Raw genomic sequence first — 14,195 nt, forward strand, 5'->3', positions numbered from 1 at the left:
CCTCTGATAAACGCATGATCTATCACGGAGCTCCTCCCACCCTGTGTTTAAACGATTCAATATTTAAACACATCTTGCATGTAGGACTTCTTATTGTTTCCTGTTAAATTTGGCATTTGGGGTTCAGTCCTTTGCTGAGACAGTGGCTTTTGATTATCACCCAGGGTCAAAGATTTCTCAAGCTACAATTCTTCAATACTCTGATGAGCATTAGACAACTAACAAGAAGACACGCTTCGTTCAAAAATCCTCGAATTCCAACAGAAAAAGCCCTGCCCCCCAGAAGCAGCAGCGTTGACAGCAGCAAGCATGCTTTCAGTTGTAAGTGAGTTTCAGGCCTCCCCTAATTCCCTTATCACTGAATAGGAACCTCTCGGGTAGGAAAAGCAGAGCCAGCTTTACTCAGCGCTGGACAGGTCTGTCTACACTATGAACGCTTGGTGAGCCTGGGGGCCGTCTGGTGTGGACGCCAGCCAGCACCGCTTCATCACCTGCAAAGCTCTTCCCTGATATGTTTACTTTACAAACTTTTATGTGCCCTCAAAACCCAGCTCGCATAACAGGATCTGTTCAGGTATGATGGAAACACATTCCCATACAAGACAAACACAGAGTAATTTCATGAGGATCATGAAAACAACTTCAGGGTCACTTCTGGAGGAAGCCATGCCTCTCTGCTGCTTCATCACTCGAACCCTATAATCACCTCCACTGGGGTTCCTTTCTACCTTGTATCTTTTATTTATTTATTTTTATCATGGAAAGTTACAGACATATCCAAAAGTAGAGCCCCCAGTCACCCTTTACCCACTTTTAACAATTATTAACATTTAAAAAGTCTTGTTTCATCCACTTCTCCCCAACCTGGTTTGTTTTTTGTTTTTGCCTTCTGGAGCATTTTAAAGCAATTCCCACACATCCCATCAGTTCACCAGTCTTGTACCCACTTCTATTGCAGTAATCTCATGGCAGTGGAATGTGTTTGCATGCCAGTGTCTCCTGCTGGACCACTGATCTTCAGGAAGAGGATTCCTTTATGCTTTACCAACCAGCACAGAAACTGGCCCATGGCAGGCGCTCGATCAACACTGGGAATTCAATGTGTTATTAAGGTCAACAGCTTTATTGCCATAGACTTAAGAACAGGTCTTTTTTTCCTCTTTTTTTTTTTCTGCCGGTGCGGGATCTTAGTTCCCTGACCAGGGATCGAACCCACGTCCCCTGCACTGGAAGCATGAAGTCTTAACCACTGGACCACCAGGGAAGTCCCAAGAACAGGTCTTAATTCACAGAATGCATAATGCCTCAGTCATCAAATCCATATTTAGCCCAAACTCATTTATTTAGGAGCAAACACTGGCAGCATTAGAGTGGTGGCTGTGTGGCATAATGGTTAAGCACGTGGGCTCTGCAGGCAGTGCCTTGATTTGAATCCCAGCTCTTCCACCAGTTGCCGTGTCATTGGGTAGGACAGATTGTATTTTCCAAAGATGGCTGCAATGATCTCTCCTGTCCCCCCTGTTCTTCTAGGATGTGGCCATTTCCCCATCAGGAGGTAGGGTTTATATTCCCTCCTCTTAAATGTGAATGGGCCTGTGACCATAGTTGAAGTGATGTTATGTGATACACAAGGCCAGGTCATAGAAGGCCATGCATCCTCCACCTTGCTGGCTAGACCACCCACACTGGAGCTCTGTGCTGCCATGTAAGCATCCAACTACTGAGACCGCCATGCTGTGAGGAAGCCCAAAGACCACATGGGAAGGTCCTGAGACTAAATGGAGAGACGCCTGGCTAGCCCCATGCTGCTTCAGCTCCCTCGTTCTCACAATCCCACTATCCTAACTCCAGCTACTGTCAGATGAGCAACTGCCTGAGTGACCGCAAACCAGAACTACCCGGCCAAGCCCTTCCTGAACTCCTGACCCACTGAACCATAAAAAATAATTGTTGCATTAAGCTATCAAGTACTGGGATGATTTGTTTTGCAGTGATAACCAGAACATTGGGCAAGTTACTTAACCTCTCTGTGCCTCAGTTTCCACATCTTTAAAATGGGATAATAACAGTACCTACACCACGGTGGGCTTTTATGAGTAGTAAATGAGGTAAGAACAAAGTTGCCCGGCACACTGTAGCCCTCAATAATATCAGTAATTATCATTTGGGAAATATACATGGTTTAGAAATCCTGACCAACCTAATAAAGGTATTATTTGCCAGTTCTCATATGCCAGGCAGGCGGACACATTCTGGGTAAGGGTGTATTCTATAAATGAAAAACTACTTCAAGGTGGCTGTGAGTTTTGCATTCTCTCAATGACTGGGGAGAAAATAGAATTTAAAACATGGCTCGACCTGTCACTTGTATGGTATATGTCACCTGAAATGCAGGTGTGCCTGGCAGGGTTGACTTTGGTTACATGTTCCCCTCTGGTAAAACACGCTTCAGAAAGCAGACACAAAAGGCCCGGTGATCACTTTCTCTTTTGTTCTCAGGCACAAGTAAATTGAGTAGAAGGGAAAGTTCCTCATAAATTTGACCTTTGAAGAGAAACTGAATATACTTAAACTACAAATTTCTTTTCTCATGCATGAAAACATGGGATTTCATACTCATTCGGTGAATTGTATGCAGTTCTTTAGTAGCTGTGTCTGAGGATGGCATCGTTGGCTAAGATAAAAGGAAGATGGTGACGGGGCTCACCACAGGATGACTTGAGGAGCCCTTGGTAGAAATGTTTCAGAACAAATCCACAAGCAAGAGAAAGTGCACATTTCTATTCGGTATCACGTGTTCATTCAACAATCTCTAATCACTAGTGCTGCACCTGCTTCTTGACAATTATAGTCATTACTGTTTATTCACTCAACCATTAAATAACACAACCCATCTCAAGTATTTTTTTTACACTAGGAGTTGGGACACTTTTAGTGCCTTTTCTGGGCTTTTAGGTCAAGAGGAAAGGTGTGTGCTGGGACTACACAGACCCTCCCCATTACAAGAGTAAGCTTAACTTTTCCACTTGTTTTGTCCTTGAAAGCACCCCCTCTTTCACTGCAATGCCCATGTGGAAATCACAGCTCAGAATTTTATTTTTTTTGGCTGTGTTAGGTCTTTGTTGCTATGCGTGGGCTTCCTCTAGTTGTGGTGAACGGGGGCTACTCTTCGTGGTGGTGCACGGGCTTCTCATTGCGGCGGCTTCTCTTGTTGTGGAGCACAGGCTCTAGGAGCACGGGCTTCAGTAGTTGTGGCACATGGGCTTCAGTAGTTGTGGCTCACGGGCTCTAGAGCGCAGGCTCAGTAGTTGTGGTGCACGGGTAAGTTCCTCCGCGGCATGTGGGATCTTCCCGGACCAGGGCTCGAACCCGTGTCCCCTGCATCGGTAGGCGGATTCTTCTTTTCTTTCTTTTTTTTTTAGTGATGGATGTTAACTAGATTTATTGTGGTGATCATTTTGCAATACATACAAATATTATATTATTATGTTGTACACCTGAAAACTAATATAATGTTGTATGTCAATTATACCTCCTCAATAAAAAATAAATAAAACAAAACAGTGGCAATTATACTACCTTACATACTTTTTTAATATTTAAACCTCGTAATTACAAAAAAACCAATAATTTGTAAAATCCAGTTTAAGAAATGAAGATGACAGCCAACATTTGTGTAGTCCAGAGAAAGCTATGAATTCACTGCTTTTCAAACTCCAAACCTTGCATATTTCCCACTCGCCATGCAATCTCCAACTAAGAAAATGAAATTAAATGAGAGTGGTTATTGGAATTACTTCACTTGTTAACTATTGCAGGTGTTTGCTTGAAGTGAATCCTGTCATCCCAGATTCCCTAAAGACGGTTCAAAGACTTTCCAAGGGCAAGTACAAGTTAGAGGCATCTTCTTCTGATGGTGGCAACACCAGCAACTCCACCACAACCAACTCACTGTGCTTCCTGAGAAAGGGTCCTCTTCTAAGAGCCTGATGTGTATTAACTCACTGCCTCCTCACGACAACCCTGTGAGGCACTGTGATGGACACACTCTAAAGGTGACCCCAGGATCCCCATCTTCTGTGTTCAGACCTTTGTGTCATGACCCCACCCACACCTTTGAGTGAGTGGTGGGTGGGACCTGGGACTTGCTTTTACTCACTAGAATACAGCAGAGGGGACATGATAACATGTGTGTGATTATAGTGCCTGGTTTGCTGGAGCCTCTCTCCCCCTGGATGGTTTTGAGAAAGCAAGTGGCCTTTGGTCACCAGCCAAGAAGAAAATGAGTCCCTTGGTCCTACGACCACAAGGTCGCTAACACCTTCGGTGAGCTTGGGAGTGGATCCTCCCCCAGTCAAGTCTCAGATGAGACCTCAGCCCTGCCAGACCCTTTGACTTCAGTCTTGCTGAGGACCTGGCTGAGCTGTGCCTGGATCCCTGACCCACAGAAACTGCAGACAATAAATATGTGTTGTTTCAAGGCACTGTGTGTGTAGTAGCATTGCTCTTCAGCAATAACTAACACAGTGGTGTGGATACCTGCATCCTTGCTTTACAGGGGGAAGGTTAAATAAACAGTCTGCATTCATGGAGCGAGTAAGAGGCAAGATGACAAACCAGAGAGTCTGGAGCCTGGAAGATCAGCGTTAACCACCGCACGTTACTGCCTCTGCTGACATTTCATAGCCCACCCGTCTCGCTCCCTCTTCTGAGGGTGGGGACCCCCGTCCTGAAGCCACGGGCCCCGCTAGGGCACCGAACCCAATCCCTTGCAGCCCTGGTGCCAAGGCTGTGGCATGGCATTGGTGCCCGCACAAAGGGGACAACAGAGCAGGGGTAACGGGCCGTGACGTCCCTCCCACGGCCCTGGCAACTGGAAAGGAGCAAAGCTTGGTCGCACCCCAAAGGCTCCGACTGCCAGGTGGATTCTTAAACGCTGCGCCACCAGGAAGCCCTACAGCTCAGATTTCTTAACACCTATTGTTAAGGACAGTATCAAGAAAGAGGCTTTTAATATTCTGGGTGGAGTTAAAATGGGCCATGAAAGAAATGACTGAATGAAAATGAACGTAAAGAATCTTTTTTTTTCAAGCAACGTGAAGACATTTAAAAAAATTCAGTGTAAGAGCCACGCTCTGGAAAGCCTCTTAATAAAAAGAAGAATTCAAAGATAAAGAATCTAAGACTTTCTGAGGAAAACTGAGGTTGAAGTTGCACTTTTCGGATCATAGATATATAAAATTAAGCAAATTGGAAATTATTTTTATGCCAAAGACAATCCCATCCTCACCTTCTTGGTAACACGGAACATTGATTATCCACCAGCTCTTACCTTCAAGAATCAGGAGTCAAACTTTTTTTTTTTTTTTTCGGTACGCGGGCCTCTCACTGCTGTGGCCTCTCCCGTTGCGGAGCACAGGCTCTGGATGCACCGGCTCAGCGGCCATGGCTCACGGGCCCAGCCGCTCCGCGGCATGTGGGATCTTCCCGGACCGGGGCACGAACCCGCGTCCCCTGCATCGGCAGGCGGACTCTCAACCACTGCGCCACCAGGGAAGCCCAGGAGTCAAACTTTAATACATAGCTCCCCCAAATTCCAAATTTTAAATGCTTTATTTAAAACTTTATACCCCGGAGTGGTGCATAATACTGGTAAGGAGTAATATTGAGACTCAAATGGCAACACGGGACTAAGACAGAAGACAGGGCCCTCTCATGAGGGACAGATGATTGTGGCTGGTGCACAGGGGCAGGAAGGGAAAGACTCTGAGGTCCTTCTGGACACTTGTAACCTCAGTGAGGCAACAGGTCCTGCAATGCTGTGACAGGTTTTGTTTTGGGGACCCAGGAAGATCACGATGTCATGTATTTCTGAATTAAGACTTGCAATTTAAAAACAAGTGAATAGAATACATTCACAGTAAAATGAACGACATGGGAGAATTCCTGGTTGAGAAAGGATTACGCCATTGAGGGAAAGCACAGACCTGTTTATGTGGTGTATTTACACTCACACAAATCACACTGACATCAGGCTAACAATTTTAAAGTGGATGCCAATGATGCATCTGTTCTAACACGCACTTAGTACTTAGTGTTTGATGATGGCGGTGTTAACACGTGAGACCTTTATTACATAAGCACGGCATGAGATGGACCTTTGAATTTTTCAAACATCAGGTTACATCCCCTTAGTCAGTCATGAAATCAATTCAGCAGGTTAAACCAGGAATATTTTTAACAAAACAGAGTAGGATATAAAATATAAGAGCATATAGAAAGCATTATTTCATGAAATTTTTGTTTACGGTTCCTCTTGTGTATTTAATTTTTATCATTCTCATACCAAGTCTATGAGATAGTGTTACCATCACCCACATCTTACAGGTAAGAACAGAGACAAACAAAGGGCAACATGAACAAAGCCACCGGAGCTGGGATCTGGCTCTAGACAATCCGACAAACTCCTGTGGCCTCCACCTGTAAAGCTGTGGTAACAGCGAATTCACGTCCTCCCAGCCCGTCACCGCCCCAGTCCCCCCGAAGATGAGCGGCACCGGCTCTAGAAGACGGATCTATTTCCAGTCCTACGCACTCCACCACACCTCTGCAACTGTGCTCTTAGTAAAAGCTGCTCCACGAAGCTGAAATCAAACAAGCGCGACATAAAGAAAAGATACATACAAGCATACCTGAAAGAGAACATATTTATTTACATTATTCTTTTCCTTTTTGAAAGTCCTACACTTTTAAATAATAAAAATCTCTGGGAAATGGGATAGTTTTAAATGAAGATATTTTAACAAAGAGGATTTTCACAATATGATTTTTACTTACATGAATTTTCAGAAGTTTTAAATAGTTCTTTTCAAATTGCACAACATAACTAAAAGCTCTTTAGACCTTGCACCTTTCTCAAAAACTTTTAGTTTAGGGAATTATGCTTAGAATCAGAATCTTGCAGTTCAGATACTGACAGGTAAGGATCTTGTTAACATACTTATAAATACAAACCTGCTTCATAAATTATCCATGTTTTGGCTGCAAGCTGAACCTATCTGACGTGTTTTGATGGTAAGCAAAGATATTTCTTAGACATCTTAAATTGCTTTGATTAAGACTTTCTGGAAGTTTTCTGCATCAGTCACGTGACTGCTTTCCGGTTCCTGCTTATGTATTCTGAGCACACACTAGATTCACGAGGACGGATTTACCTCCAGTTTAGCCAACTCTGAAAGAGACACCCGGGGATTCAGAACTTTCCTGGGGCAGACGCTGGCGCGTGTTCCCCTTGTCCAGTCATATTTCAGATGCTTAACCTTCCTCGGCCACTGCGTGTGCAAATCCCTTACTCTGAAAAGACGTTACTATCCATAAAATGACTTTCAACAGTAACAAAGGACTGACATCCTTTCACGTCACACTGACAGATTTCAAATATTTATTTGTGAAACTGTACGAGAGGATAGATTTTCCTAATATTTTAAGCATGAGTTCCTCTGAAGGGCTGGTATAACATCCATTAAAAAACAGCAAAGATTAACTTGCACCATGATCAAGCTACAGTTCACCATGAAAAACGTATACGGTTCTGGCGGCGTCTCCGTAAGAACAGCCGAGGCCCGTCCTGAACATCACGCCGCAGCAATGGAGGCGTCGTCCACGAGTCTGCCCTGGGGCTGCCGAGTGGAAAACAGAACGGGTTTACGAAATGATAATGGCAACAGTAGCGCTACGAATTGAAGAGGTTTTGAAGTTCTTGGAACTGTTTCACGAAAACAGAACAGACGTGTGCAAGTATCCAAACAAAACGTGTTGCTTTCCTCCTTTCCCCCCACCACCCTCTTTCTTCACGTGAGCCTGGGGATGGTGACCGCACAGCCTCCAGGCTGCCCACGCCCTCTGTCCCCAGCGGCAGACATCACCAGCCGATCACACCCACCCGCGGAATCTACCTCGTCACTGCTTTTCTTTTAACCTGGTGTTCCGGCAGCTACCACCAATCTATCAATGGTACCGCGTGTGAAAGGGAACCTGGCCACCATTCCTGCTCAAGCGGTAAAGCTTTATCCTCTCTCTCCCTTGCTCAGCCTGGGTCCCGAGCTTTAAGCAGGCCACAAACCTGAGCTAACAGCAAGCTCTTTGGGATTCAAGGTTTCCCAATGTCCTGTTTGAGAAAAAGCGATTCACAATGAACTCTAGGGTATTAACAACGAAGACTGCAAGGATTGAAGCAGCAGATAAAAGCAAAATTTCCCTTTCTCCAAGTTCAGTGATTGAAAAAATTTAAAACATCACATCAGAAGAAGAAAAACTAAGAGTGATTAAAAGGTATCATGACTGTTTTTAGGTGTAAAATTTCTGACAGGTCAGCAACACCCCAGAGAGTCATGGAGTAGCTAAAAGAATGAAATTCTTGCAAATGACTACTTTACGGATGTACGTTAGCAGACCTTTGTGGGAAAAGCATGAGAGACGGTGTTTGGGACATGAACTAGATTAGCATTACAACCTCAGCACCACAAGCCCACTGCTGTGTTTCAAGCAGCTGATTCCTGTGGGTTCCCTGGAGCAGTGAAGGGGGCGCTCCTGCTCTGATCTGTTGCTGGGCAGCTTTATGTACGTATGTGAGCATGTGTGCGTGTGTGTGTGAGTTAGGCATCTGAATGGGATGAAGGGAAGAATAGGTTGCTGGTCTTTCATAGTTCGTGTAATTTTTAGGACTCATGGAGGACGTTTAGGTTTTTTTGTTTTGTTTTGTTTTTTGCGGTACACGGGCCTCTCACCGCCCTGGCCTCTCCCGTTGCGGAGCACAGGCTCCGGACGTGCAGGCTCAGCAGCCATGGCTCATGGGCCCGGCCGCTCTGTGGCATGTGGGATCCTCCCGGACCGGGGCACGAACCCGTGTCCCCTGCATCGGCGGGTGGACTCTCAACCACTGCGCCACCAGGGAAGCCCATGGGTGTTTAGTTTTAGAAACAGAATAAATGGCTCCACCAGGTCAAATCCTTACCAAACACAGCTTTACAAACAGGGACAGAGAACAATAAATCTGTTTTCTTATCATGCAATAAGAAAACAAATCTATTTTGCGAAGGAAGAAAAATATGGATCCAAGCTTGTTCTAGGGCAGCACAGTCCAACAAAACTCTCCGTGAGGATGGAAACACTCCACATCAGTGCTGCTAGCTGCATGCCTACTGAGCACTTGAGATGTGGCTAGTGCAACTGGTAACTAAACTTTAAATTAAGTTTTAATTAATTTTAATCTCAATAGGCACATGTGCTCGTGGCTACCGTATTGGAATAGCACAGGTGTAAAGTTTAATAAAGGTATGACGGGATGTAAAATTTTAGTCAGTGATCGTTCATGAAGTGGAAAAAGGGTAATCCTCATTCACTGCCCTTAGTGTGACAGGTAAAACAATTTTAATTATTGAGCTTTCCCAGATGAGAAAGGAGCTGGCTCTGAATAATCCAGTCAATGTTTTTAGCAGCAGTCAAGTTACTAGAAGATGTTTCTTAAATTTAGAGAAAAGAGCATGGCAGTTAGAAAAGGGTGTGCTGATTAGGTTAAAGCTTATGAATGTTTGTTTTTCTGGAGCCTTTCCTTATGGACTTAAAACACCACCACCCAGAAGAGGTTTACTGTGAAAGAAAATCAGAAGACGGAACTAGATTTATCTGGGGTTAGTTTGGGTGTTCTGAGCACTTCAGGGAAAGGAATGAAAGAGATTAATTGATGGGAACAAAATGCTGGTTCCCCAACATGATCAACTCTCACATCTCAAACAAGCTCTGTTTGTCCGGCTAGAATAGGATCAGGTCTGTACATCGATAAACTACTTTCACGCTGATGAAAGCCGTACTTCTGAGTTTAGGAAGAGCAAACTTCAGAGGGTCAACCAGCTAAAAGGACGTCAGAGACCACCCATCCCACCGCCGCTCCCCAACCCGGTCATGACTTCTCCCCTGCAGGGTAACCTCAGACATGACAGTGAGGAACAGCAAGGGAAATGGCTTTAGACCGTGATGAGGTGGAAATGTTAAAAAAAGCCGCTGTTGTGTGCAGGCGGGCGGTATATGGGAAATCTCTGTACCTTCCTCTCAATTTTGCTGTGAACCTGAAACTGCTCTAAAAAAAATAAAGTCTTAAAAGAACAAAAAGGCCACTGTTTAAACACAGGAGACCCAAAATTATGAGATTTAAAAAATAATAATTTAAAAGTATGGTATAAAAGGGAACCCTTTTGCACTCTTGGTGGGAATGTAAATTGATACAGCCACTATGGAGAACAGTACGGAGGTTCCTTAAAAAACTAAAAATAGAACTACCATATGATCCAGCAATCCCACTACTGGGCATATACCCTGAGAAAACCAGAATTCAAAAAGAGTCATGTGCCACAATGTTCACTGTAGCTCTGTTTACAATAGCCAGGACATGGAAACAACCTAAGTGTCCATCGACAGAGGAATGGATAAAGAAGATGTGGCACATATATATAATGGAATATTACTCAGCCATAAAAAGAAACGAAATTGAGTTATTTGTAGTGAGGTGGATGGACCTAGAGACTGTCATACAGAGTGAAGTAAATCAGAAAGAGAAAAACAAATACCACATGTTAACACATATATATGGAATCTAAAAAAAAAAAAAAAGGTTTTGAAGAACCTAGGGGCAGGACAGGAATAAAGACGCAGACATAGAGAATGGACTTGAGGACACGGGGAACGGGAAGGGGAAGCTGGGACCAAGTGAGAGAGTGGCATGGACATATATACACTACCAAATGTAAAACAGATAGCTACTGGGAAGCAGCCGCATAGCACAGGGAGATCAGCTCGGTGCTTTGTGACCACCTAGAGGGGTGGGATAGGCAGGGTGGGAGGGAGACGCAAGAGGGAGGGGATATGCGGATATATGTATATGTATAGCTGATTCACTTTGTTGTAAAGCAGAAACTAACACACCATTGTAAAGCAATTATACTCCAATAAAGATGTTAAAAAAATAAAAATAAAAAAATAAAAGTATGGTATAGAATAGAAGCTTAGAGCGTTAATAAAAATGATTTTTTTTGCAGATGCAAAAAAAACAACAACAACAAACTGTGTAAGTCTGGAAAGGTAACAGGTGGGAAGATTACGACAGATACATGAACACAGGCTAACTTATAATTTACCAAATCCCAGATTATATAAACAGGGCTTCCCCAAAGCCTGACAGATACAAAAAAGGAAATTGTAACTTGTCATCCAAAAAGGGGGTATAAACTTAAAATAAAAGGAGAACACACAAGGGACTTCCCTGGTGGCACAGTGGTTAAGAACCCACCTGCCAATGCAGGGGACACGGGTTTGAACCCTGGTCCAGGAAGATCCCACGTGCGCGGAGCAACTAAGCCCGTGCACCCCAACTACTGAGCCTGCACTCTAGAGCCTGCGAGCCACAACTACCGAGCCCGCGTGCCACAACAACTGAAGCCCACATGCCTAGAGCCCGTGCTTCACAACAAGAGAAGCCACTGCAATGAGAAGCCCGCACACTGCAACGAAGAGTAGGCCCCACTGGCCACAACTAGAGAAAGCCCGCGCACAGCGGCCAAGACCCAACGCAGCCAAAAATAAATAAATTAATTTTAAAAAAAGTGTGATACTCTATCAATTATTTTAAAAAAACACAACAACAACAACAAAAAAAAAGAGAACACACAGGATTCATATATGTTCATGTATCTCTGGTTACCAAGGGAAACCAGAACTATCTGGAGAAACAGCCTTAATTTAGGCATCAAGAGTGGCTTAACCCGAGGCAAAGCGACGACAGTCCTACAGGGTCCTTTACTGCAGCAACCTGGAAATGGTATCACTGTTAAAAAATCAAAACATTAAACCACAGTATAGTTTCTGACCGGTGATCATTTTCAGAAAAGACCCAAATCCAGTAGTATTACATAGTTAGAATCAGAAAAGTTCACGGGCTGTATTCACAAAGTTAATCCATTTTGATTAAAAAATAGTTACAAATTAACTACAATTTTAAAACATACTTTAAAAAGTAAACAAAAAATTAAAATAAAGAAATTAAAAAAAAATAAATAGAAATATACTTTACTAAACGCCAAAGAAAAACCATGTTTAAGGATGCCATAAAGGTAAATCTTTACCCAAGGGAATAAAAATCTTTGTAATTAGATCTAAAAAAAATCTATAAAATAGAAATCTAAAAAAAATCTATAAAATAATAACTTTATAGAAATGAATAGCAATATTGCCAAATTTATATAGATAGTAACAGTCAAAGCCCTATCCTGTTAGTCTCAAAATACTTAGTGAAGTTGACATGAAAAAACATCTTCTTTTGTTTGTTTTCAAGACAGTGAATTTAAAAAGCAGAATATGTCTAAGCCTCACCTTTACAAAAATACTGGTGGGTATAAAACGCCTCAGCAGTTGATTTGTGAAGTTGGGAAACCTGAGCAAGTTGATGTTGAGAGATGGCAGCTGCTGGTACCCGGCCATCAGAGGGTAGAAATTATATAACATTTCCTGTTCGGTGCCAGGGAGGATACGTAATCGAATCTAAATCACAAAAGTTATAGAGAAAGATGATCAAATACAGATATCAAATACCCTTGCAACATCTATACGATGTTACCCATAGATTACTAGCAAATGATAGGACACCTAAATCTTTCTGGTGAAATATTCACACCCTCTCCTATCCCTTCCTCCAGACAGATACCAAAATATACAGCTGAATTAATGAGGTCAGGATCATGCAGGTAACAAACATAATAAAAACATGTGCATGATTTCTCAGTTTCTACCAACATCTAAAAGGCAACCTGTACCTGCTTAACAATGGGACCACAGAGTGGATCAGTATTTCCTGTGTCTTAGACCAGGCAGGCTTTACAGGCACAGGGCGCTATGGGATAACATGCAGAAAAGCATCTTTGTAAACATCATGTCAACATGAGACAAAAAGATTGTTTCCTGTGTTTTGTGTTAGGGACTCCACCTTTGAGGTAAGGTAAGTAACTTCAGGGGAAGAAAAGATGTTTGTACTTTAGGAAAGAACACCAACAGGTAAGATTTTTGCTATCTTACATTATCTAATTATTTTTAAGTCAATATGTGAAAGAGATCAAAACAATCAAGAAAAGCTTACTCATTTGCAAATGAGTACATATAGGGGCGTGTTGCGTCAGAGATAATACATGTGTGTGTGTAACCAACATATTACAGCTAATATTATATTTGGTATATACTATAAATTTAAATTACTGTACAGATTTACAGTATACTTCATGTGTAATTCTACTTTCATTTAACAGCAAACACAGCACTCAGGACAGGCCCAGCCATGGCATGGCTGGTGAGTCAGGGTGGATGTTACTAGGTGTCATGACAAGTTTGTGCTCTAATTACATCCTTATTAATGAAAAGCACTTACTGACCACTGAGGTGTGTCCCTGCTGCCACTCTTTTTTGTTTTGTTTTGTTTCTGCTTTTACTTTGGCTGCACTGCACAGCTTGCGGGACCTCAGTTCCCTGACCAGGGATTGAGCCCGGGCCCTGGCAGAAAGCCCAGAATCCTAACCACTAGGCCATCAGGGAGCTCCCCTCTGTGGCCACTTTGAAGAGGAGGACAGTATTCTCACTGCAGCGTGGTTTTGCCTGAGAGTGTATGTCCCACCCAAAAATCTGATGAACTTTTCTACCCCTGATTTGAATAGATGAATCAAAACATCGGAATCACTTACTTTTATGTATAGATACAAAATTGTGCCTACATGAAACAAAGATAAGTAAATTCTATGCAAGATCAAAATCTCTTAAAAACTGTACTGATAGTTCAGAAGGAAATTAAGCTTTGATCTGTGTAGCCATGCCTCAAGGCCTCAAATTAAAAGACACACACACACACAAACTCATTAGTAATAAAAGGGATATTTTTAAATTTTCAGGAATTCTATTGTAGTCCAAGAATTTGTGAACTCTTGTTTTATACGGAGAAAGAACCTGTATGTGTGATCTCAAAGCAAAAAGGGTTGCCCATTTAACCCAGTTCTATAGCAAGTTGTAATTAACCTTCAAAAGTGACTGAAGATTCACCACTATCAAAACAACAGGGACCACAGTCAGCCTTATCAATTCATTTGTACACGAAATGTACAGCTTTC

General features: G+C 42.9%; 1 protein-coding gene across 1 annotated transcript in view; it reads right to left on the reverse strand.

Moving 5' to 3' along the window:
* Nucleotides 1–5,594: 5,594 nt before the first annotated feature.
* Nucleotides 5,595–14,195, reverse strand: part of TRAPPC11 (trafficking protein particle complex subunit 11) — a 42,598-nt gene continuing 33,997 nt past the window's right edge. The window contains exons 29-30 of the mRNA XM_081220722.1: nt 12,421–12,588; nt 5,595–7,679 (exon numbers count right to left, since the gene is read on the reverse strand). Of these exons, the coding sequence (XP_081076848.1) occupies nt 7,635–7,679; nt 12,421–12,588 (213 nt within the window). The 3' untranslated portion in view covers nt 5,595–7,634. The remainder of the gene's footprint in view (nt 7,680–12,420; nt 12,589–14,195) is intronic.

Source organism: Mesoplodon bidens (assembly GCF_964165515.1).
Source record: "Mesoplodon bidens genome assembly, chromosome: 20".
Taxonomy (NCBI): domain Eukaryota; kingdom Metazoa; phylum Chordata; class Mammalia; order Artiodactyla; family Ziphiidae; genus Mesoplodon; species Mesoplodon bidens.